A 23,594-nucleotide genomic window follows, 5' to 3' on the forward strand; every position below is an offset into this window, starting at 1 on the left:
CGGCGCTTCCTGGTCCACTAGCTGCCGGCGAAGACCATCAAAAGCGTGCTGATTTTCCTGGTGTGCCGGAAAGGACTGGCCTGGAACGAGGCGCGCCACGCGCGGCTGGAGGCCGCTCGACGCGGTCGCGAGGCTGTCTGAGAGGAGTCGGCAGCTCGGAGGAACCGGCGATCACGCCGAACGATCCGCCAGGGCGTAAGGAGCGACAAGCGGCTTACATCGGTGGCTGAGCGACCAGCCACGAGGTTGAGCGGCGGCGCGGAAGAAGTAAGATGAAGAAGAGGGTGAGGTGAAGAAGGGGAAGTAGGCCTTGAGAAAAGGACGTTTTGTGTAAACGGGGGAGAAATAAAAGTGATGAAAAACTAATTTCACCGTGTTTGGGCAATTAAATCAAGAAAGAACAATTATTTGTTATAAATGGCGCCCAACAAAAAGACCCACAAAAAGTAGCTGCCGTGGATAGTGCAAATGTTGAGTTATTGTTCAGTGTGTGATCAATAAGTTTCTAACCTCAAACTTAGTTAGATCTCGATTTACTGTGAATGGTTGGGTAGGAGGAAAAGGGGCCGTGCCAAGAGATTTTGCCATCAAGATGGCGTTCAATCACTTCTGGCAGGACTCGCTGCCGTATTGGGCTTAGTTAAGGATAAGGATTTTGCACAATTGTGATCTGGCGAGCAGTAGAGGCTCGCGTACCTCAGTTTGTTTAAGGTTTAGTTGCTTCGGCAAAAACGATTGTTACATTTTGGCACGGTGCCCAAGAGAAGAGAAGGTCTGCGAGTTTTTTGCGAGCTACTGTTCGAAGCTCGCAAAAAACTCTTCTTTTGCGTTGGGGTTGTGTAGCGTTTGTAAAAATAGCATTGTTAATTCACTTGGAAAATAATTAAATGTATGTAACTACTTAAGAATAAGCAACACTACTCAAAAATAAGTAGGCCATGATCAAAATTAACCTCACCCTCACGCGCCACGAGACCTGTCCGCTTACACAAATACACCGACGCTGCTTCCTAATTTGTGAGAATGGGAGAGCGGTGCATGGAAACGAAGAGAGCAAAATCGGGTGGACCAGCCAACATCTCGAGTTGCTCGGCCAGTTGGATTTCTACTCGAGAAGGTGACGGTTCGGTCGCTGCGGACCGCGCCAAATTTGTTGTACGAGCGAGCACACGCCGAAAGAAAGAGATCCGGGTCGGCAAGCAAAGATTCTTTCCGGGTCTGCCAACGGGCGGCGCTTCCTGGTCCACTAGCTGCCGGCGAAGACCATCAAAAGCGTGCTGATTTTCCTGGTGTGCCGGAAAGGACTGGCCTGGAACTTGGAGGCCGCTCGACGCGGTCGCGAGGCTGTCTGAGAGGAGTCGGCAGCTCGGAGGAACCGGCGATCACGCCGAACGATCCGCCAGGGCGTAAGGAGCGACAAGCGGCTTACATCGGTGGCTGAGCGACCAGCCACGAGGTTGAGCGGCGGCGCGGAAGAAGTAAGATGAAGAAGAGGGTGAGGTGAAGAAGGGGAAGTAGGCCTTGAGAAAAGGACGTTTTGTGTAAACGGGGGAGAAATAAAAGTGATGAAAAACTAATTTCACCGTGTTTGGGCAATTAAATCAAGAAAGAACAATTATTTGTTATACGCTCATTTCACGACCAGTGTGATAGGAGCGTAGCCAATCGAGCATGGGCCCTCCAAAGCCTAGGCGTTCCAGTTTCGCAACGGCAATGCGGTGGTTCAGCTTGTCGGAAGCCGCTGAAAGGTCCGTATAGATGGCATCGATCTGCTTCCGTTGCTGCATGGTTCGAAGAATGAAGGACGAGTAGGAGACCAAGTTGGAGTTGGTGGAACGTTTCGCCATGAAGCCGTGCTGTTCCAGGGCGACATAGTCACAGCAGTTGAACTTAATGAAATCCAGCACGATTACTTCGAACAGCTTGCTGACTGCGCAGAGGGCAGCAATTCTGCGATAGTTCCGGACATCACGTTTTGGGCCCTTCTTGTGGACTGGGAAAACAAAGGACTTCTTCCAGCAACACGGGAAAACTCCAGTAGCAAGCGAAGTGTTGAAGAGTTGAGCCAATGGTTCTCCGAGTGCATCGCAACACTTTTTAAGGTGAAATCGGTCCACATCTATTTGGGCTTCTTATTCTTGTTCTTCTTTTTCTTATCCATCATTGAAATCATTGATCATCTGCAATATATTTGTGTTGGTAAAATAACCACACACACTACTACTAACCGAGTTTGTTTACTAACATTACATAACATAGTTTTGATTGTTTTGACAGCCTTTTTTGTAAAAGTTTATTGAAAATAATTCGTCAAGTAAAATGTTGCAAGAATATTCGCAATTTTTCAAATCCAATTCATGTGTAATCCAGACTTATTAGGAGTCTATTTTCTGGCCATTTCAACCGCATGGCCACCAATTTCAGAGGACTCAAAACCATTTCAGCAATTCTAGCTTCCAATTTTGTAAAACAAAAGGTGAATTTGGGGAATCTGGGTTAGAAATTTGTTAGTTTTTTTTTTAGAAAATTCATCGTATAACAAAAAATATTCACGTTTTTTGAACTAAAGCAAAACTCATTTTTCATCATTTAATAACTTTTATTTTTCTTCTGAATCATCTGTAACACATCTTATAAAAATTACCTTACGTAAAACTAACTTATACTAAAGCGCTTCACTTTTTGATACAGTTCCGATTTTTGGCGTTGTGCGTCTCGTAAAAGTTGCTGCCAAGGCCCTGCTTTGCCCCTTGGCTAACATTTGCTTTTCTTCACCTTTTTGAACCGCATCGTCGACGTTGATGGCACTCTTGTGGACCGCCTTACCCTTCTCCGCTTCTTACTCGTCTTCGTCTTCGAAGTTTTCCTTCTTCAGGAATCCCTCGATGAACAAGGACCGGGCTTCCATTGAGTCACGATCACCTTGCTTACTCTGACCACCGGCAAAGATTCACTCTCGGACCTGTTCTTCCATCCACTATCATTCCTCTCCAAATCCTGGTCCTTCCGATCAACCGATTCCATCACACTTTGGGTCACACACTACAAATCGTCGTGTTGAAGGTCACCCCGTGAACATTTCGCCGTCTCGGAACTTTTGCAGTGACTTTTACTCCAGCCGGTCCAGGAAGTCCCGGGCAGAACTCAAGTTTGGTTGGGAGAACATTTGTCAGCAGGTTTGGCCTTCGATTGGATAGGGCGGGACGAAACTTCTACCACTGTTTATCAAAGGCTTGCCGCGCTGCGGTTGTCGATAACTTGAACTTGCTGGGGTCGTTGGGCAACGCGACAAACTCGCAGTTCCGATAGATGCCTTGCAGCTGCCATCCTCGGAACAATACCATGGCTTCGACGAGTCCGAAATACAATTTCCTACACGGCAGTTTTCGGGCCAGACAGAAAGCCATTTTCTTCACCTCGGTCGCCTGAATCGAGCACCTTCGGGCTACGTTTGGCCAGAGCCGAAGCCGGTTCCGGCAAATCCAGATTCAAAAAAGTTCTTCAGATATGAAAACAGATGTGATTTGCTGAAAACAAAACTAATGAAATATTGAATTCAACATTATTTCACCGAACTCACTCTTGTCGCTACAAAATTCCGTTTCTCCGAAGCTACCACCAACTTCACTGCTGTTTTCAGCCGGCCGGAACTCTACCACTGTCTGGCCAGATTCACTTTCCTGCCGAAGAATTCGGACGCAACAGTTCCGGAAAAGAACCCTGAATTATTCGCTCCGCCACAACTAGTCAAAAATAAACAACAACAAAAGCCACTTGATTTGTGTTGGTTTTCTGCCAACTTGACAGAACGATTACGGCTCCTGATTGGCTGAAAACAGCAGTGATGCCAAATCAAGAGTGAACAAAATAATATCAAATTAGATTCTTCCTAATTTGGTTGAAAATTTTACTCCAAGTGATTATTTTACTCAGTAAATTGTTAGTTATATTAAATAATTAAATTCTGCTGCAATTTAGTGTGATTTAAAAGAACAAATTTATTAATTTAAATATTATTGTACATTTAAAAGCAGAATGTTGCTGGCAACCCTTTATGCATTGATCAAAGAACGTTTGGAAACGGCTTGTACAAAGGGAATTGAAGCATTGGACTAGGTTTTAGGTACGACTTTTCAAAATATTTGTCAAGAAATGATGATTTTCAGCTTGCTGGGTAAGAACAAAGAAGAAGAAAACGAAAATTTGCTCGGTTCGGAGGCTCGGGTTTCAAAAGTTTCGGCAAATTACGAGAAAAATAACGTTTTTCGAGTAACCAAAAGTACTTTTCCTACAAGTTTTCGCCAAAACAGGATTTGCTTAGTGATATGAAGTGTACCTAGTGAGTGATTATCGGAGTTTTAATTGAAATAATAAAGGGCCCAACTTTTGTGAAGAAGACTGCAAAATTAGTTGGGAAGAAGAAGCCTGCGATTGAAAATTTGTGCTGGCTCAATATTTCAAGACATTCTGAGGTTTTTGAGCGAATAATCTCGACAAAATTTACTCTATTCGATAATTGGTGAACATACCGTGCCGGAGTTAACTTTTGGTAAAGGTAGGTGGAAAAATAGTGCTTTAAAAGCTAATATTCTGACCACGGTTGATCTCAGCCAGTCGAGGCTAAGGTTATGTTCGTTATCATTGATTGAAATTAAGGTCGAATGACGGTAGCCTTTTCCGCCATTTTTCTGATACCTTGGAATTTCACCTTAAGCATAAACGCGGGGATGCCGTCTGGGCCGCAGCTGGTAGAACCTTTGAGAGAGGCGCAGGCACGACGGATGGACTCGGAAGTGAGAGGGTGGTCTGCTTAATTTGATGTGTTATGTAAGGAGTTCTTTCATCACGGACGTAGATCATCCTTTCCGGCTCACTGACCTCTGCGGAAGCGGTCACCACGGGTTGAGGTTTCGGGATGAGACAACCACGTAACGCGCAGGATTCGGTAGTCGTCGATTTCCTCCATCTGCAAGTCGCTGATTCTCACACATAGTAGGTAGAATCAGCGCGGGCATGCATCGCACCCGATCCAGGTAATCTTTTTTGGCTTTCGCTTTCCGTTGGACCCGGGTGGCGCACCGCGGTCGCAGACATCGCAGATCTCGTCACTCGAGCGTTTCTTTGCCATGTCGAACTGGTGATAGTACTGCTACCGGACATTATTGGCTCTGGCGTTTCACAAACACACACACACACACACACACACACACACACACACACACACACACACACACACACACACACACATCACATCACCTCACTTTGCAGGAGGGAAAACAAATGTTCAAAAAACTTTGTCAAACGCTAGGCGGTACTTGCAAACACTGTAATTTTGTAGCAAACGGTTTTGTTTCGGCACTGGAAACTTTTTTCCGCACGTAAATCGTAAAAAACAGCGAGAATTTTGAATATCTTTTTCAGCGGCTTTGTTTTGGTTACAGCCGGCTGCCAGTGTTGCCGTGTTGAATTAGTTGAATATTTCATTAACAGCCTTGAGTTGAGGGCCGGTCATAGAACTATTTTGAAAAGCCGTCGCGGGCCGAAAGAAACAGCTTTACGGGCCGGACGTTGGGGAGGCCTGACTTATAGCGTGGGGACGACTCGTACTCTTGGGATGACTTAACGGCCTAACAACAACCAAGGCCGGGACCAAAGTTTTACTTCCCCATCCGATGGAAGGTTGGAGCAGATGGGAATCGAACCCATGATCTTCCGCTAACGGACAGCTTAACCATTTGGCCAAGCGCTGACTACTACCAGATAGATTCTGTTACGGTTACTTACCTACAAATCCATGGCACTGCAGCATTCTGAGAGGATACCAGATAAGAGGATACGGGCCAATCGGAAGTAAACATTTAGGACGATTTTCCAGAATTTCCGGGAAACGACTGCCTTTTCCCGCTGCAAATACAACAGCTTGGAATTCTGATATCATCTTGCTATGCTGAAGAAGAAATTTCGAATCGAAAGTAAATTATTGCATGTAAGTACAAAACGAAAATGAACACGATTGCAGAAAAATAACAATATCCAAAGCATATGGATTAGATAAGGTAAGGCGAGTTTTTCTGTGAAAAAATAAACGGAGAATCGCCACTACACTTTTTCGAGTTCGATTACACGAAAATAAGTTCAAGTACGATTACATACTTTCGTGTAACAGGGGTTGAACTGGAATGACTGGAATTCGTAGTGCTTTTGTTACTACTTGTTTGGCAGTTTGATGAACAAGTTTCGAAATCGTTGTTTGAAGAAAACATAATATGGGTATCAAACTTTAGGGTTTTTGATCTCGAACTAACATTAAAATTTAATATTTATAGGCTAGTATGCAGATCGGAAGGAAAGGGGTCAAGAAACAGCTTTACGAACAGCAGAACAAAGGAGAGGGAGCGATTTCTTGGGGCTTTTCTTTACCTCTCTGACTTGCTTGCGCTGCCGCTGCTGCCCATTTGATTTTTTTCTTGACCGGTTCCTTCCGAAGTGCGTATACCGCTTATTCAGGACGAAATGTTTCAAGCGAATTTAAAAAAATCGCTAAGTCCAAAATCACACTTTTGGGAGTTAGCTTAATACCCCGTTCGCACGGGCGAGTTATAACCGGTAATAAGACCAAAAGTGGTTATAACTCTTAAAACCGGCTATAACTCGGGTTTTGCCCATACAACGATCTGTCAAATAAAAACTGGTTATAAGAGTTATAACCAAGTTAAAACTGCTCGAAAATGGAACTCGACTCCATGAAAACTCATAGTAACCTATAGTAACCATCGAAAACATTTGCAAACAACCAACATTGACAGGAACAAAACAACTTTTTTTTGCTACTTCTTCGCTTCGCGTACTGGACGTCCCAATCCCACAGAGCGACAAAAATAACCGAGGTCTGGAACAAAAGGAGAACAGCTAATCACCGATGTTCGGCTTTGGCAAACAAACCGGAAGGAATCCAGGATTTTTTTTTAAATTTTAATTGAAATAATACCAACAGAACATTTTTAATTTGCAGCATCCCCCCCTGACCGGATAGGACTTTGCCAACTGCAAATGTCTAGAACCTGAGCCGATAGACAGTTGGAGGTTTGCTGACGACAGCGAAGGTTTCGGGGTCCAAATGACTCCATGCAGGGTCGGCTCCGGAACCGACCTCCAACCTTCTCGTCCTGCTCTCACTGGTCTGGTGGTGGACGTTTAACTAGCCGGCGTCCCAGGGTCGTTGTGATTGCTGCTGCTGTCTTCGCTTACCCCGTGTGCCTGCCCCATCGCCCTCAAGAATGTTAACCGACTCTCGAGCTTCCACGTTCCCTATGTTTCGTGGAACTTCCCGGTTTCCGGATCAAGGTTATAGTTGTAGGGCAGGTCTTCGGTGTGGCTCGTGATTCCTGTACGGAGGATGCACAACTCAACAATGGCGGCTGGTCGCTGCTGGTCGACACGGTGCCCAGTGACCGTTTCTGGCCACAAGTGAGCCACCGGTGATGCTGGAGTATTCAAATCGCGGGGTTTTGGAGTTTCTGGATGACTCGGTTCACCCAGGCTCGTTGAGCTTCAGTTTACCGGACAAATGGCTGACCAAACCCGGGCTTCAACCTACGAGCTGCTGATCCGGCTAATCCTGGAAAACCCCGCTCATTTTCGTCATCAGTTTCTCCACCTTCAAACAACGGCCGTTTGCTGGTTTTTGTTCGTTCGTTTTCACCGGTCTACCTGTTTTCCAGCGTCGGCTTTTGTGACGGATGGCAAGGCTCCGCAGACCAAAATGGCGGCATCGTGAGGGCGGTTCCCATACCGAAACAGTGTCGCGGCGATGCTCAGGTGTGACAGATTGCGATCGGCGCTACGGAATACCACTCGGGGAATACCGCGGGTGTCGTTTACGGCGGACAAATGCGTCTTTGCCGGCCTATGCGCGAAGCGTATGAACACCAAAGGGTTCTGTGGGTACAATGGGGCGAAAATAGCGATGGCGGAGGCAGTTTGGACGGATCTCCAGATCGTCGGACGGCTTTCCTCCATGAAGGAGCGATCCATAACCTTCCCTTATGGACTCTGGACAACTACGCTAGTAATTCGTTCTGCCCGCCAGTCTTCTAAAGTGCTCCTTCTCGTAGCGCGACGCGAAACAAATGATCTCGGTAATCTTCCGATGGATTGGTTACAGCTATACAGTATACAATAACATTTATTTATTATGTTCATTACATAAGTACTTTAAATCTAAACAAAACTTTTTTAACACCACAGGTAGTGTTTGCGGCACCATTGGCAAAAAATCATTCGTTGATGTCGTTCTTGAATCATCCTTGACGGTGGCGCAGCGCACATACACGCAGCACTTTTCCGGTCCAGCTGCATTTAGATTTAGTACCACGTATCGACCATTTCCAAGATTGCGTCCAATACAATGGTGCGGAGGTTTGGGCGGTACCGCGCCACTAGGGAATCAGGCCGAGTCAGGCCAATGCAACATCTTAAAGTCTTCACATCAGAACCTGGAAGCGGCTCACGTGCCGTTTGATTATTCAAACGGAGATGATTAAGTCAAAAGATTTACGGATTTACTGAAAACAAAAACGCTTATTATGAGTTTACCAGATCCTTTAGCATATTATGCTTCACGTATGACCACGAACAAAGTAGAGCAGGCGCCATCCAAAAATTACGTAGTATTTCAGAGGAACGGGGGAGAAAAAAAGGAGGGGGCAAACTCGTACGTGACGATTCATACAAAATGAGTATGTAGGGGGAAAAAGCTTAGGAGAGAGGTATAGAATATTAAAAAATGCTACATCATTTGTGGACGACACTTAACGCATTGATCTCGGCCAGCCTAAGCACGCTAGCAACCATGAATGACGGAACGGAACGGCAGTCGTGTTATTGGCACTCAGGAGGTGCGCTTTCAACCTGTGTTTCATGTGTTTGAGCCTGATGAGCCAGCGTGGGACCTGCTGATGAAGGATCAGTTGAGTAGGAGTCTGCACCCAAGTGCTTATCGCTGATTTGCGTTTGCGATCAGTTCGGATTGTGCGTTTTACCGGGACATTATATGCAAACCAGGCAACGCCCTGTGGAAAAATCAACAGATCGAAGTGACGTAGTGCGAGGTCCAACTTAATCTTTTCATTCCCTGTTCTACCTTTTGCTCAATAAAGATCGCAAATGAGGTTGGTTCTAGTTAACATCATTGGAATCGGTTTCGGGTGGAACGGATTTTGTCCCAGTTTGACATGGTTATGGCTGAAAAAGTGCATCTTTCGTTGCTTTTTAGTTTTGGCTCGCTCGCATGAATGGCCTCAATCTTGTTGTCTTGCCTCGAAGGTTCTTCCGGCAGGGATTTAATACTAACGCATGGATGGCTGATTGGCGATTTCGTCACCACAGTTCCAACTATTAGGCAGGACGGATTTGCGAGTGAGAGCGGTTCGGGCCGTCTGGATGAGGTTGGGGCTTGGTGTGCACTGCGAAATCGGTGTAATGCAAAAATTCGTCTGAAGTTACAGGTGCAGGCCTTCCCGTTGGGCACCTAGGCAGTAAAAGGCCTCGGAATTTCTAGCAAGAATCCTGGTCACCAGAACTGTCTATTGTGTATAATGAGTACGTACAGGTTATTGTAGGGTCCGCCCCTCCGAGTGTGCTGCTCTTTGGCACAAGTTGTGGGAGAGAGGGAAAAGACGCGAGAGAGTTAGTCTGATGCGGACAGCGTATAGGAGCGGATGCAGCGACGAGCAGCCGCACGACGCGAGTGTTTCCGGGTGGACCGGATGTGTGTTCCAGGTTGGCCAGCGTACGGGCTTCGGTCAGAGGGCGGACGCGTGGTCGATCGGGAGCTATTACGAGCAGCGTCCGTTACGCTGGGACTCCACAGTTATCACCCTCACAGATTTTGAAGCGGTCGGGCTGTGGTCGTGTTTGTCATTGGAAATGGTTCAATTGTCGTGTGATTGTCCTCCCTAGTTCTTACAGTTGGCTGCAACCCTAGCTGCAACCGCTAGAACATTAGACCTACGGATGAAATAGAAATCGGTTCAGCGTGCTCTTATGCGTCAGCGAATATCAACTCACGCCACCACCATCCTGCCTATCAGCGTTCAATTAATTAGATTCTTGACCAGCGATGCGCTCGTGCTGCAATTGGATACTGGCGCCCCCGACAATGCTGTATCCGCATCTCCATCGAACCTATCCCGATCATCAAAGCCTCAATCCTTCTCAGAACTTTCCGAAATCCACACACTCCACGGCTTCAACTCCCTTCTTCGACAGAAACCCAGCAATACCGCAGTATTTGCCATGGCTTTAACCGCCTCCCTTTCTCATGCCTTTCCTTCTACGAGTGGATGGAACTGTGATGACGGAATCGCTGGGCAGCTTTCCCATGGTTTGTGTGGAGTTTCCGGCAGCTTCCGAGGTGGAGCACTGCAGGATCGAGGCCATGCATGCGTGCGAGTCGGGATTGGGGAGCAGCGGAGGATGCGCCTGTTCAGTAAATTTGGTTTTTCGAGTGTCGTCGGTTCGGCGGTGTCACACTTCAAAGACCTTGAGTCAGCAGGTCAACTCCAGCATTCCAAAAAATCATCAGCGGCACCTACGAAGGAACTTTGGCAAAATAATTGATTTCGTAGAAATAGCATAGCATAGCATAGCATAGCATAACGGGTCTGCACCACGCTGTAGGGGGTGCCACAATGGTCAATTCAATATTCTTAGACAATTTGATTGCTGCCCGGTACAACCAAGAATATCTAAGAACGTAAATTTCCACACTGTGCTCCAAGGCTACGCCCATACAGTCCCGTGGGGATTTGGGAGGGGATGTTTTTGTTGTTCACTAGTGGCAAAAGTGCAGGGAACCCATGCGACTTTTAAAAGTGAACGGAATATTTTTGGGAGGTTTGGAATGGGGGTTAGGGGAATTTCATCGGGCCGATGAAAATGGTTGAGTGCGTAATGTATTTAATGATTTGAATGTTTGTAAGTGTAAATGTGAGTCTGTAGTGTATTATCTAATAAGCATATAGTTTTGTAATAATGATAAATAATACATATAATAAATATAGTAAATAAATGAATATAATAAATACAATCAAGATGATTCCAGGAAGCTGTAAAAAAAAAACAGTTATTTAAAATATAAATGCTGCAGATGGTTCCCATGCTGTTTTAGAAAGTTTCGTTAATTTAAGCAGTTTGATCATATATGGTATGAGGAGATGGTATATTACAGGAAAGGAATAGGATAAGGAATAATATGAACATTTAAATAATTCAAATAGTGAGTAGACAAATTTACATGTAGACATTTGATTTAAAATAATTCCAGGAAGCTGTAAAAAATGAAAATAATTTTAAAACTAATACTCCAGATGGAAACACAAATAAAACAACAAAGACACAAGAATCCTAAAACGCGGCTTCGCACCTTCCACGTAATTCGACATGAACACGATCACGAATACAGCACAAAAAGAACGCCACAAAAATCCATCTTCCCGGCGCTGCTGCTCACACGATAATGACGCGCAATAATATTCATTAGCACAATGACCCCCCTCACCGCATGCATGATATGAACACGATCACGAATACAGCACAAAAAGAACGCCACAAAAATCCATCTTCCCGGCGCTGCTGCTCACACGATAATGACGCGCAATAATATTCATTAGCACAATGACCCCCATCACCGCATGCATGATATGAACACGATCACGAATACAGCACAAAAAGAACGCCACAAAAATCCATCTTCTCGGCGCTGCTGCTCACACGATAATGACGCGCAATAATATTCATTAGCACAATGACCCCCCTCACCGCATGCATGATATGAACACGATCACGAATCAAATAATTGATTTCGTAGAAATATGAATAAAATAGCTTACTTTCCTGCTTACTCCCGGGAACAAATTTGCCTATTTGTCCAGCCTGCCCGCATAATCCGGACAGCATGGTCCTCGTTTTAATTTGAGCGGTGATGGCCAAGATCCGCGACCCAAAAAAAAACGAAAATACTTGACAACTCAAAATAAACGCATCACAGCCTGCTGTGATCTGTCAAAACAGTTAAAACCGTTAAAACCTCTCGCACCCGTGCGAACGGTTTGGTTTTAACTTGGTTATAACTTATAACCATTTCGTTAAAACCGGCTATAACTCGCCCGTGAGAACGGGCTATAACTGAACTTGTTTTTTGATGATTTTTACCATTTTTCGAGTTCGCGATTTCTAAACTCCCAAAAGTGCGATTTTCAGTAACCGTGTACATTTTATCTGTTCATCTGTGCTGGTTTTGCTTGGACATTTTTCATCTGGATGTTTTTGCGACTTCTGTAAGTATAACAGTTGTACTAGTTGTAGTTACTTAAAAATGTTTTATCATTTGAAAGTCGTGTTTAAATGTAATACGCAGTAACTGTATTAGTTTTGAAAACTAGTTCTAAGAATATAAAAAGTATTTTTCCTGTGATTTATTAAAAATTGTAGAAAAAAGGTTTTCCCTGACTAGATGTAAAGCTTACGCTAAAAAAATACCGTGTCCAAAAAAAAACAACAAAATTGGGAAATACAGTGGACTCTCTGGATGTTGATCTTCTCGATATCAATATTGCTCCAGCTGTAATCAATTTTTTCAACCCAAATTTTTGCTTACGGCACGTTATAAATTAAGGCTTCCTAACAGCTTACTCGGAGGTTTTTTTTTGTAATTTTTCCTTCTCGAGTCAAATCTAATGTTAGAATTTTCAATTAGAGAACCTAGAGCTCTAGGTTCTCTACTTTCAATTACATCAAAATTAACTAAATACAAATCATAGTTGAAAGGAACTCTAAAACTACTAGGTTATAAGAAATACGAGGTGGTTAATTGATTTTTTACTAATTAAATTGAAAATATAGCTAACTCTCCATTAAATTTCGAAAGTGATTCATCGGTGCTTGAAAGTTCTTCCAAGGTAGTTCAATGTTAGGCAAAGCTATTTTTTGCCTTTACGCATTCCCAGTCAACTCAATAAAAATTCTGAAAGAGAATTCATTTCAAATCGTTTACGTATACCGATTCAAACGCAACAGCCGGTTCCGTGCACATACCGGTTGTTTTTTTTGTGCCTAAATAGGGCATTTGAGTCCGTCCTTAAGACTAACTTTTGTGATGCATCCCCTGCATCCCTGTTTACTCTACACAGTTAGCCGGTTACTCATACTCGTATCCATTGATGGGGGTAACGATTTGGTTGTTGGCTGACCTGTACTTCTATCACATTCTGGTATGATACAGTTCTTTAAACTGATCATCATTTTGGGATACGGCGTACACAGAAATAAAAATTCGGAAATTTACATCATTTATGATGTACCAAAAGTGTACGTCTTTAATGGTGCGAATTTACATCAACTTCATTGTAAATTTAAATGCCTTCCGATGTGTTCGTGCGAAACAAAAACGCCATGAAAACATGTAAATTTCCGATGAAATCTACGTAAATTTACCAGAGCCAAAATTTTTTTGCTCCGCTGAATTTGCTGTACTTAAATGCTAATTCAATAGGAATGCTGTTTTGTTCGCATTTCGCATCCAGTGTAAGAACGGGCCTTGACCGATCTTATGCACTAGGTTCCCGACGAACACGCACTACCCTTACACCTACATCTCACCCTTGCTCTGAGTCAGTACGAGCAACACGCTAGAACACGCTTTGAGTGTTCGTGCCAGGCATGCACACCTTCTTTTCCGGTTACGCATTTCAACTCGGCCGGGGGTGGTACATTGCGTAGGGTTTGATGTAAGTACCCGCATAAACGAGAAGGGGAGATGGGGGTAAGACGGCCACCCTAAGGGAGAAGTCTAATAAAATTTACACAACAGATTATTTTGATCTCAAATTACGTACATATTGTTCTACTACTAGTCCATTATAGAAATGACATAAATTAGTTAGTCTAAAAACCTATTTTCAATTCTTTTCAGGAATTTTAAAAAAATAATTGAAATCGTATATACAGGGTTGTTACGGGAAAGTCGAGAAAAAATCCGCGCCAAATCCGCGCCGACCGAAACCTCAATCCGCAACATTCAAGAAATGTTATTTCCAAAGAAAAAAACTAATACAGAAAGTATTCGATAGAAAAACGAAACTCGTTTTATGTTTGAAGGAATGAAATCCAAAAAATCCTTTTAAAAAATACCTCAAGAGACTTCAAGAAAAGTGTCACAAAAAAAGTCCTTTCGCAAATCAGAGGGACACTACAATAACTTTGACCAATATAAACAAAATAGAAAATTATAAACCAATATAAACAAAATTAAAAAATCTAATAAATGAAATTTTACTTCAAAAATATAAGCTCAAAATCTAAAATTTCATATAATTTAATTTTAGATTTAAAAATTCAAAAAATTCAAAATCTATGAATTTTAATACAGGTTGTATTTTAAATTCCTCACTAAAATTTCATTCCGAAACAAATTGCATTTGAAATATTTGAAATATTTTCTTCTAAGAATTTAAGAATTTAAAAATTTAAGAATTTAAGAGGTAGCTTGATCGGTGCACCAAAACCGAAGTTTGGTGTGACGGCGGTGTGGATCGGTGACACAAAACTGACATGGTTTCTGCGCCTACCACATGGGAGAAGTTTGGAACTCTTGATGCCTAGCAAGCCAACCGAACTCAACAGTTCTTAATGGTGTGGTTGACAAAGGCAGTGCATTAGTGTTTTAAAGGTTCTTGGTTCGAATCTCGACAGTTATTATTTTATTTTTTGAATGTTTTTTATTTGTTTAGAATAAATCGTTTGGAATAGAATTTCGTAGTGTCATGAAATATAAACTTTAACTTCTCGTGCATATAATCCTGAAATGAGGCATTTTCACTTAAACCTGCCTGCAAAATATGGAACGTTTTCTCTATTCCACTACAAAAATCCATTAAATTTTCTAACTCTTTGACCAAAGCGTCGCAGGTTCGAAGAAGTTACTTAAAAAATGTATATAATCAGTAATTTTGACAGCGAATATTGAAAAAAAAAATCCTCAAAAATATTTGTACTCAGGATTGAACCAGGAACCTAGTGGTTAAAAGACGGAGACAACAACCGCCACGCCATCCCGAAGTTGTGAATGATGGTTGACAAACCTCAATCAAAACAATGTCGCCTCCGGTTTACTTGGATCAACCATATGTTGAGTTGCATCCTTGGTATACAGTTTGGGTGCACCGGTGGTGTACCAAGGTGCTTTCGGTACAGTTGCTATGGTGTGACAATAAACAGCTCGGTTTGGTTTCTAGAGTGACACGAAACCGCACCACACAAAAGAAATTACATATTCAGAGCCGGATATATTTAGAAATAAGTTAAGTGTAGTAATAATTCTATTTAAGAAATTCTCAACCATACATTTAAAAAATAATCTCTACATAATCTTCATCTTAATTTTTCGACGGTTCGTATTAAGAAAATACAAGCAAACATTTTCAGAAAAAAATCTATTAATAAGAAATTGAAATTGCACTCAATGGAAAAAAAACAAATTCTCGTAATTCTTGATAATATTTTTCTTATTAACTTGAAAGTAATTCTATCTTTTTATCTATTTATTTATCAAAATTGCCATCCGCGCGAAATCCGCGCCTGAACAAAATTAGTCAGCAAATCCGTGCCAAATCCGCGCGATCCGCGCCGTCCGTAACAACCCTGTATATATATGAAATACGCGGGGTAAGACGGCCACCCATGTGGGGTAAGACGGCCAATGCTATAAATTAACTAAATAACTTTGCTAAATCCACCCAAATTCCTACAAGGTTGGTTGAACAGACTTCTCTGAACATCATAACTATTTTGGTTGAAAAAATCAGGTTTCAAATGTGAAGAAAAATGCTGTTTAAAAATTTTCATATTTTGGCTCAGTGAATTTCATATTATTGCGACCACATTTTATGAAAAACTGTGATTTTTTACTACAAAACAAACACAATTGGATGCAAAATAATTAGTTTGTGTATTTTGATTAGAATAAGTAAATCAAAATTATGTAAACGGTATTAAATTAGCGATTTTTATGAAAAGTTTGATAGGATTTCATACTATTCAATGAGTTTTGCTATATCACAGTAAATAATGTTGTCGAAACGGTAGTTAACAGCATTTTGATTAAAAATGGATAGTTTTATTGAAAATGCTTTTCCTTATCTACAAATATGTCTTAATAGTCAAAACCGTCAAAAATATAACCTATATCAATTAAAATCTACAAATTACGGGTGGCCGTCTTACCCCCGGAGGAGGTGGCCGTCTTGCCCCCAAATAAATTATTTTTTTAAACAATTTTTGTAAATAGCTCATCGCATTTTCTAAACTTTTTCGAGGGACATAATCTAGGGAAAACTTCAATTTAACATGAAAAAATATTTGAAGACAGGAAAACATATTGTTATCTAACAAAAATGCCTAAGTTGTAATTCATGAAAATTACATCCAGTTTCAGGTTCAAAAATTATTTGTTTATTTTGAGCTATTTTTATACTATTTCAAACAATATTTTTGGAAAAGGTGACTCCATATGCATTATTTAGCATGAGGAACAGTATTGCTAAACATATTAGTATACTTAGTAAAACAGTGGGGTGGCCGTCTTACCCCGCCTGGCCGTCTTACCCCCAGCTCCCAAACCTTAAAAAAAACTTTGTGTTAAATGGTTTTCTCACCATTTCAGAGATCGTAACCACTATTTGAAAAATGGTAGGAAAACCTTAAAAATACCATATCGGAAATGGTACCAAACCATTTTTCATAAAGTTCGACCATCTGAAATGAGGGTGGTTAGTAACGGTAACCTTAAAAATCCTCGAACAACGTTTCGTCAAATTACCATTTGTGTAATGGTAAAAATAAAGTTAATTTTCGCGAAAAAGCGACGTTTTCCCACCGGTTTTTACTGTTTCAGAAATGGTTTTTAAATGGTATTTTAAGGTTGTTCGCACAATTTTTAACCTTGCTGCTACTATTTCAGAAATGGTGTGTAAATTGTATTTTAGGGGTTTTCTTGCTATTTTTACCGAGCGCTACTATTAGCATAGCATTGGTGTCTACCCGTAGCTGCTACTTCGTTATTGATCAGGACCCCCAATCATTGCTCCGTGGACCACAGATGAAAAGTAGGAACCAATCATCACCCCTTCGCAATTTTCAAAGGTCCCTATCGTGCTGATCAATACCGACGCCGGCCACGACCAGTGGTAAGACACGGGGAAGTGGATGGGAATGTTAGTCCGATACTTGAGTGATGGGACCGCCAAATCGACTGCGTCTCCGACAAAGTATCACATGAGTTTTGAGGGGTTAGTAAGATGGGTATGAGGTCAGGATTCACTGTGGTAGGTGATGCGACCATAATCAATTTGTTTATCGGTTGAGTTTTTAAAATCTTAGGCAGCCGGCTGCGGAAAGATACAATGTTAATTATTTAGAAAGTTTTTTAATCGAACGCGTGCCTTCCGAGCATTGGCGCTGTGGGAAGGACTTTTGATTTGCGAAAACTTATTAAATATTAAATGCAAAAATATAAAAATAAAAATATGCTAAATGCGTGGCAAACTCGACAGTAAACGTGGCAACCGATCGACCGATTTTTATTTATTTCGCGTCAAAAGATTAGTATTAAGCCATTGAGAAGAATGAGAAAATATTCAAAAAACAATGTAAAGTTGACTCAACCGCGCGCGGAAAAGAGATAAAACCGATGATTACAATTAGGATGACTGGATAATCAACAGAAACAAATGCGCCCGAATCGAAGCCGAACAAAAATAAACAACTTTTCGATCAGATCTAATCATATTGGAAGATAACGACAAACCGACGGTACGAAATGATAACGACGAAATTATTTAGCGGGTAGAACCGACCACGACGCGAACGTTTAACAGCACCGAATCTACTGGAATATTCTGAAAAAATACACGCTAGCACTGAAAAAACAAGCACACACACACACACACACACACACACACACAAAACAAAATACGCTCAACACCATGCTTGTTGAAAGGTATAATGTATTATTCTCAAGGCAAGCAATCGGATGCTGCGGATAAGACATTTCCCGTTTATTTCGTGTAATTTTAATTCAATGGTTTGATCTTAGACAGTCAGCTGTGGAAAGATAAAACCAAAACGATGTGTAATTAGAGGGTAAAATATTAACATCAGTGAGTTGATTTGGAGCGATTTACATACTTGTTTATTTAATTAATCGTTTAGCGTACGATCGGGATAATCCACGATGCTACAGAAAAGCCTTGCACTTGAAAATAATACTTCTCACCCTGCCTTACGAGCTGCGATGCTAAAGGAAGGTCCTGTCACGTGTACTAGAATTGCTAGCGGATAACACGAAAACATTACAAAACGAAACAAAATCTATTGAAATTACGACATTGAAATTGTTTCTTAACTTAACGAATTTTATCAGCCAAATACCCAAAAATAATTACAAAAACCGTCATAAAACGAGCCCGCCCGAAATTAAGTAGTCGTTTCAAATGCAACAGCTTTCTTGCAAATTCACCCGCGCCGCGTACTCAAGAACTGCAACTAAAATCTAGCGCGACGGCCGCGACGTGAACCGGTAGAGGAAACGGAATCTCGCGGCGATATAAATTAAATTTTAGAAGTCATAATCCCGCACCGCATACACACAAACTCTCTTTTTTTCCTATCTCCCTCTTCCTCTCACACACGCACAAATACACTCACACAACATGAAACGAACTCACCCGAAAAACTTCTGACCGGCGCTTGTTTTGTCATCATCAACAACTTTGTGGCAAATAAACCCTAAATTCACCATTCCTTCTCAGACCAGATTTTTGACTTTGCTAAAACTCCAACTTACGATCAATATGCTCTTCTCTCTTTTCTTAAACAGATTAAACTTTCAAAAAACACTCATGTTATCCAGTAAGTTGAATCGCTGTTACGCACTTTTTATCCAAAATAACGATAATTTCTTTTGTACTTCCATTCCACCACTACAACCGTTTTGAAAAATGGATTTCACTTCTTAACATAATAAAACACAAATCTAATTCACATCGATTAATTTTTCAAGCCTTTCCAAAACACTACTTGGGCAGAGCATGTCGTACGCCCATTCCTTTTCTTGCTATTTTTACCGAGCGCTACTATTTTGGATAAAGTTTTCACATGGTTATTTAAGGTTAATTCTATGATTTTCTTGCAGTTCCACTATTTGCAAAATAGTGTTCGAATGGTTTTTTAAAAGTTTTTCTTACATTTTTTACCTACCTATTTTTTACAGAATTGTTCACTTTTTGACGGATGGTTCACACCAATAATATTTGTTCGGCTTCAATTCTAGTTGAATGCCGATTCAGTTTAGTTGATCATGCTGCCAAAATTGTCCAAACCTGAAAAAATAAGAAAAACAATCACAAAGTATCTACTGCCCATAATTGAAAATTCGGCTATTATGCCAAATCAAGTATTCCGAGAAAAACGCGTTTTAGTGTTAGTCACAAAATCTCCCTCAAGGCTATTTCCCATAAGAGTGGCATATTAGCCGTCTCTACCACCTGGTGCTAATATCTCCATTTTGTCAAAAGTGGATATTAGCCGTTTTTTCAATGGTGGGCAGTCTAGTAGAATGTAATATTTGAATATAATGTACTTATCTGATGATATAGATGATTTTCTTGATTGATGCGTGCGGCCGCGTCCTCGGCGGTACAAGTTTTGCCCGTTCGATTTAGTTTTGTCGGTCGGCTGCCGCCGAGATCTATTTTAATTGCCAATCGAATTCTCCAGTATCAGCTGTTTGCGTTTTGTTTTCATGTTGTCCACGGCGCTGAAATGATAAACAAGAAAAAAGTAATCAAAGTATCTGGTAAATCAAATGATTTGTTGAAAAACTATACCTGCGCACAAAACGTTAACAACAAAAAGCCAACCACCGCTCGCACTTACGTTAAACTCAGACTGCCTGCGCGCAAGCAGGTAGTGAGCGTAATGAGAGAAGAGAAAAAGAGAGCGCGTAAGGCATATTGTTGTGCGTTGAATCCAGTGTTGCGATTTTGAGCGCTCATCCGCTCATGAGCGAGCATTTTTCGCTCATTCGTGAGGAGGAGCGCGACGCGAGCAAGCTCACGTTTGCTCGTGCTCGTGTTTGCTCATTTATTTTATGAGCAAAAATGCTCATTGCTCGCGCTCGCGCTCATTTTTGCTCATTGAGCAAAATGAGCGGTATTGTTTTACCTGTAACGGGTAAACGATTATAACCTTTTTTCAACAGAGCTTCAAGGTTGTTTTTTTTATGGAGGCTTGAATAGGCTAATCATATTAATTATAATATTGGATGACGATATTTTTCATGATTTTTTGTTTTGAAGCTTGTTTTGAAATCAGAGTTAAGGTGTTAAATGGAGATCTGTACACAGTAAAAAAAACCTTAGAATATTAGATCTTTAAAGGGGTACATATTTTATGTCAGAAAAATGCGTAATTTTACTTCTGAACATGTTTTTTCAACCTTACAAAATTACACCTTGCAAATGTACACTATTTGTTTTACTGTGCAGAAATAATTCGATTAATAAAAAATTAAGTTGATAATAGAGAAAACTATTCAATAAAGCTGTTTTCTTGATAATACGTTACGTCATGTTTGAATTATTTGTAAAAAATTGTGCATATTAAATGTCAAATCTGTGCTTTAGATAATTTTCACATCAATTATCTTATTTATATGCTGGAGTCGATCCAAATAAAAAAATGAGTAATGAGCGTGCTCACAAGTAAAAACATGTTTTAATATAAAAAATCGATTGTTATCCTGTTAACAGCTTATTTAAGACCTATACATTCCGTTCCTTGACAGTTTACTCTAAATTTGAGAGTTAAATAAGCTAAAAAGAGTGTCTGCGATTCTAAGCAAATTAAGACATCTTAATTGCGAATCAGCCATTTTTCATTTATCGGAAATTTAATCGAAACTAAACCCCTGAAAAAAATAATAAGCTGACAACATTAGAGTTTCATTGTTAATTTGATTTTGGTTAACCGCGGTAAATTTTCTTGAAATATTTCGAATTGTCAAAAATGCACAAAAGCATTTACCACATTGATCACACAAAAAACTTTGGTAGAAAAGTATCCCCCACAATTCACCGCGATCAATTTTTGACAGTTCGACGCCAACGAATAATTTCATGAAAATTTACCGCGGTTAGACAAAATGAAATTAATAATGCAAGTTTGATGAGTCCATGTCCCTTTTCCGCAACGAAATTATCTTTAAAAGTGGCAATACAATTGGCCTGTGCCAGATTCATCAACAATACTAAAAATATACCTGCTTTGCTGATGAGCGCTCATTGAGCGCGAGCGCATGCGATGAGCATGAGCGAGCACGAGCTACCTGTTAGGTCCTCATGCTCATGAATGAGCGAGCACGGCTTCTGGCTCGCTCGCTCATTCGCAACCCTGGTTGAATCCCACATATTTTGAATTAATTATGCATAATTTATTTAACAAGGATTTCTCAAAGAACCGAACATTAAAAAAAACTATGAGATTTTATTGAGCTAATTTTGAATCTCTAGTAAATGATTTTTCGGAGCCTTTCACTCGTTGATAAGATTGTATGTGCGGATGTGCCAGATGTGGTTCGAGTTGGCCTGCACCAGAGCATCATCACAGAGCGACGAACAGCAAAGCCGGGGTCATCCCGAGGAAGCTGTTGTGCATCGACGGTGTCATTGATGCTCAGCACCAGCGTCGCGTTCACAAAGAGCATGAAAAAGAAAAAAATGAAACCTACAAATTTTACGGATCAATTTACGAAATCACGTCCAAAATCTAGCGCACCTTTCCCTCGGTGCCGTGCGTGACCAGCTGCGTGTGCCAGGACCAGGCGACTCACTTCACTAGGAACGCCATTGGGTTTAGCTTGGAAGGATGGTCCGAATGATTGGATCGTAGGCAGCAAAGTTGCGCGGAATTGTCCCGAGCAGGCTGCCAAACAGGTCGTGCCCCATGATCGGATCGGGCGAATTGGTTAAGGAAACTTTCGAGGTTTGCTGTACATGAAGGAAGACCCGATGGCCAAGATGATGAACGGAACACCCTTGCCGGAGAGGTGAATCACCGAGGTGTAACCTGTCGATTAAAATTTTAAGCAAAACATGGAACTTACTATTGGTAACTAGGTCCTTGCAGATACCCGACAGGGCGCATCGTGCAGTTTTTCGTTAAAGCCGCATCGAGGTTGCTGTTGGGTCTGAAACAACAGAGCACGAGTGGGCTGGTCAAGCTCAACACGGAGAGAATCTGGTATGAATTTCTAGGAACCGGATCAATCGATCCATGCTGCAGCAAAGGATCGATTTTTCGACAACGAAACATACACCCAGATCTTATGAAAGCAAAGCCCATGAACGTGGAGGGGCGTTTTGGGAAGGGGTGCCGCTTTTCCGGTGACCGGAGCTGGTCTCGTGTTCATCGTTTGCACGGGAGCTTTCCGCGGGTTTGGGAGGGAAGACCGCGGTCGTTGGAAGCGACCAGGTTAAATTCAGCACACCTCCAATGCTTCGCAAACTTTTTCGTCGATCCATTCCTCCTCCCGCGCTCCGCTTCCAAATCAAAATCAATCGATCGTTCGCACACTTCAACTTTCACCCTAATGGTCACTTCGCGATGATAATCCGTAATCCACAGATTGCACGATGTCTCGAGCGGGGTGAAATTGCACCAGGAATACACAAATGTTACTTGAAATTACTTTGCTGCGTTTTTTTTTTTGCTTTCTCCTGTTTGTTGATGACTTTTCGCTTTTCGCTGTCGTCGTCTCTCAAAAAAAAAAAACATAATCTTGGAACTGTCAAAAAAGTGACATTTGCGAGCGCGGGGGATAAGACGGTTGAAAAATGGTTCGTAAAAATTAATAGGTCTATTCCCGTACTGCAGAATTCTGCAATTCTGCACGAAATCGGCAGCAGAGCGTTCCCGTACTTTTCTGCAACAAAAGTAACTTTTCTCAGCTCCGTGTACGCACGAGTGCAAGCAGCAGTCAAGTGCTCAGTGCTCCATCGTTTTTTCGAAATTGTATACTTAAATTCTTAAATTCCTAAATTCCTACATTCCTAAATTCCCAGATTCCTAAATTCCTAAATTCTTAAATTCTTATATTCTTCAATTCTTAGATTCTTAAATGCTACCATCTTGAATCATAAGAAATACACTTATTTTGGAGTCATATTTAAGGTTAGAAATGCATATTTAGAGGATTTAGAGATTAGAAATTTCGTAGAGGTCTTCCCGGTCTTCGGGTAATAGAGTACAAACTATCTATTTTTTATAATTCAGTTTTTGATTTTTTGATTTACAAAATTTTTAAATTTTACTTTTTTCAAAAATTATACATTTTTTTTTAATTTTTTAACTGTAGAATTTGAATTTTTGATGTTCTATTAAATATATAAAATTTAGATTGTTTTTTTATTTTCAATTCAAAATACCTCAAGTCTGAACTTTTATATTTTCAACCTTTTTTTTTTTTTATTTTGATTTTT

General features: G+C 41.2%; 3 protein-coding genes across 4 annotated transcripts in view; 1 reads left to right on the forward strand and 2 right to left on the reverse strand.

Moving 5' to 3' along the window:
• The window catches only part of LOC119770639 (translation initiation factor eIF-2B subunit gamma), a 54,762-nt gene extending 48,841 nt beyond the window's left edge, over positions 1-5,921 (reverse strand). Inside the window, exon 1 of the mRNA XM_038265900.1 lies at positions 5,785-5,921. The gene's annotated coding sequence lies outside the window, so the exon portion shown is untranslated. The remainder of the gene's footprint in view (positions 1-5,784) is intronic.
• Positions 1,447-4,966, reverse strand: LOC119769148. The gene is made up of 2 exons (XM_038261050.1): positions 4,879-4,966; positions 1,447-2,128 (listed from the first exon to the last, which is right to left on the reverse strand). Exons 1-2 carry the CDS (start codon positions 4,964-4,966, stop codon positions 1,623-1,625), a joined length of 594 nt encoding a protein of 197 aa, XP_038116978.1. The 3' UTR covers positions 1,447-1,622.
• A 6,271-nt stretch (positions 5,922-12,192) lies between the features above and the next one.
• LOC119770641 (protein lifeguard 1-like) overlaps positions 12,193-23,594 on the forward strand; it is an 84,213-nt gene continuing 72,811 nt past the window's right edge. The window contains exon 1 of one of the 2 annotated variants that reach the window (XM_038265907.1): positions 12,193-12,338. The gene's annotated coding sequence lies outside the window, so the exon portion shown is untranslated. Of the gene's footprint in view, positions 12,408-23,594 lie in introns of both variants that reach the window. The other variant, XM_038265908.1, reaches the window with a different exon arrangement.

This window comes from Culex quinquefasciatus, chromosome 3 (genome assembly GCF_015732765.1).
Source record: "Culex quinquefasciatus strain JHB chromosome 3, VPISU_Cqui_1.0_pri_paternal, whole genome shotgun sequence".
NCBI lineage: Eukaryota > Metazoa > Arthropoda > Insecta > Diptera > Culicidae > Culex > Culex quinquefasciatus.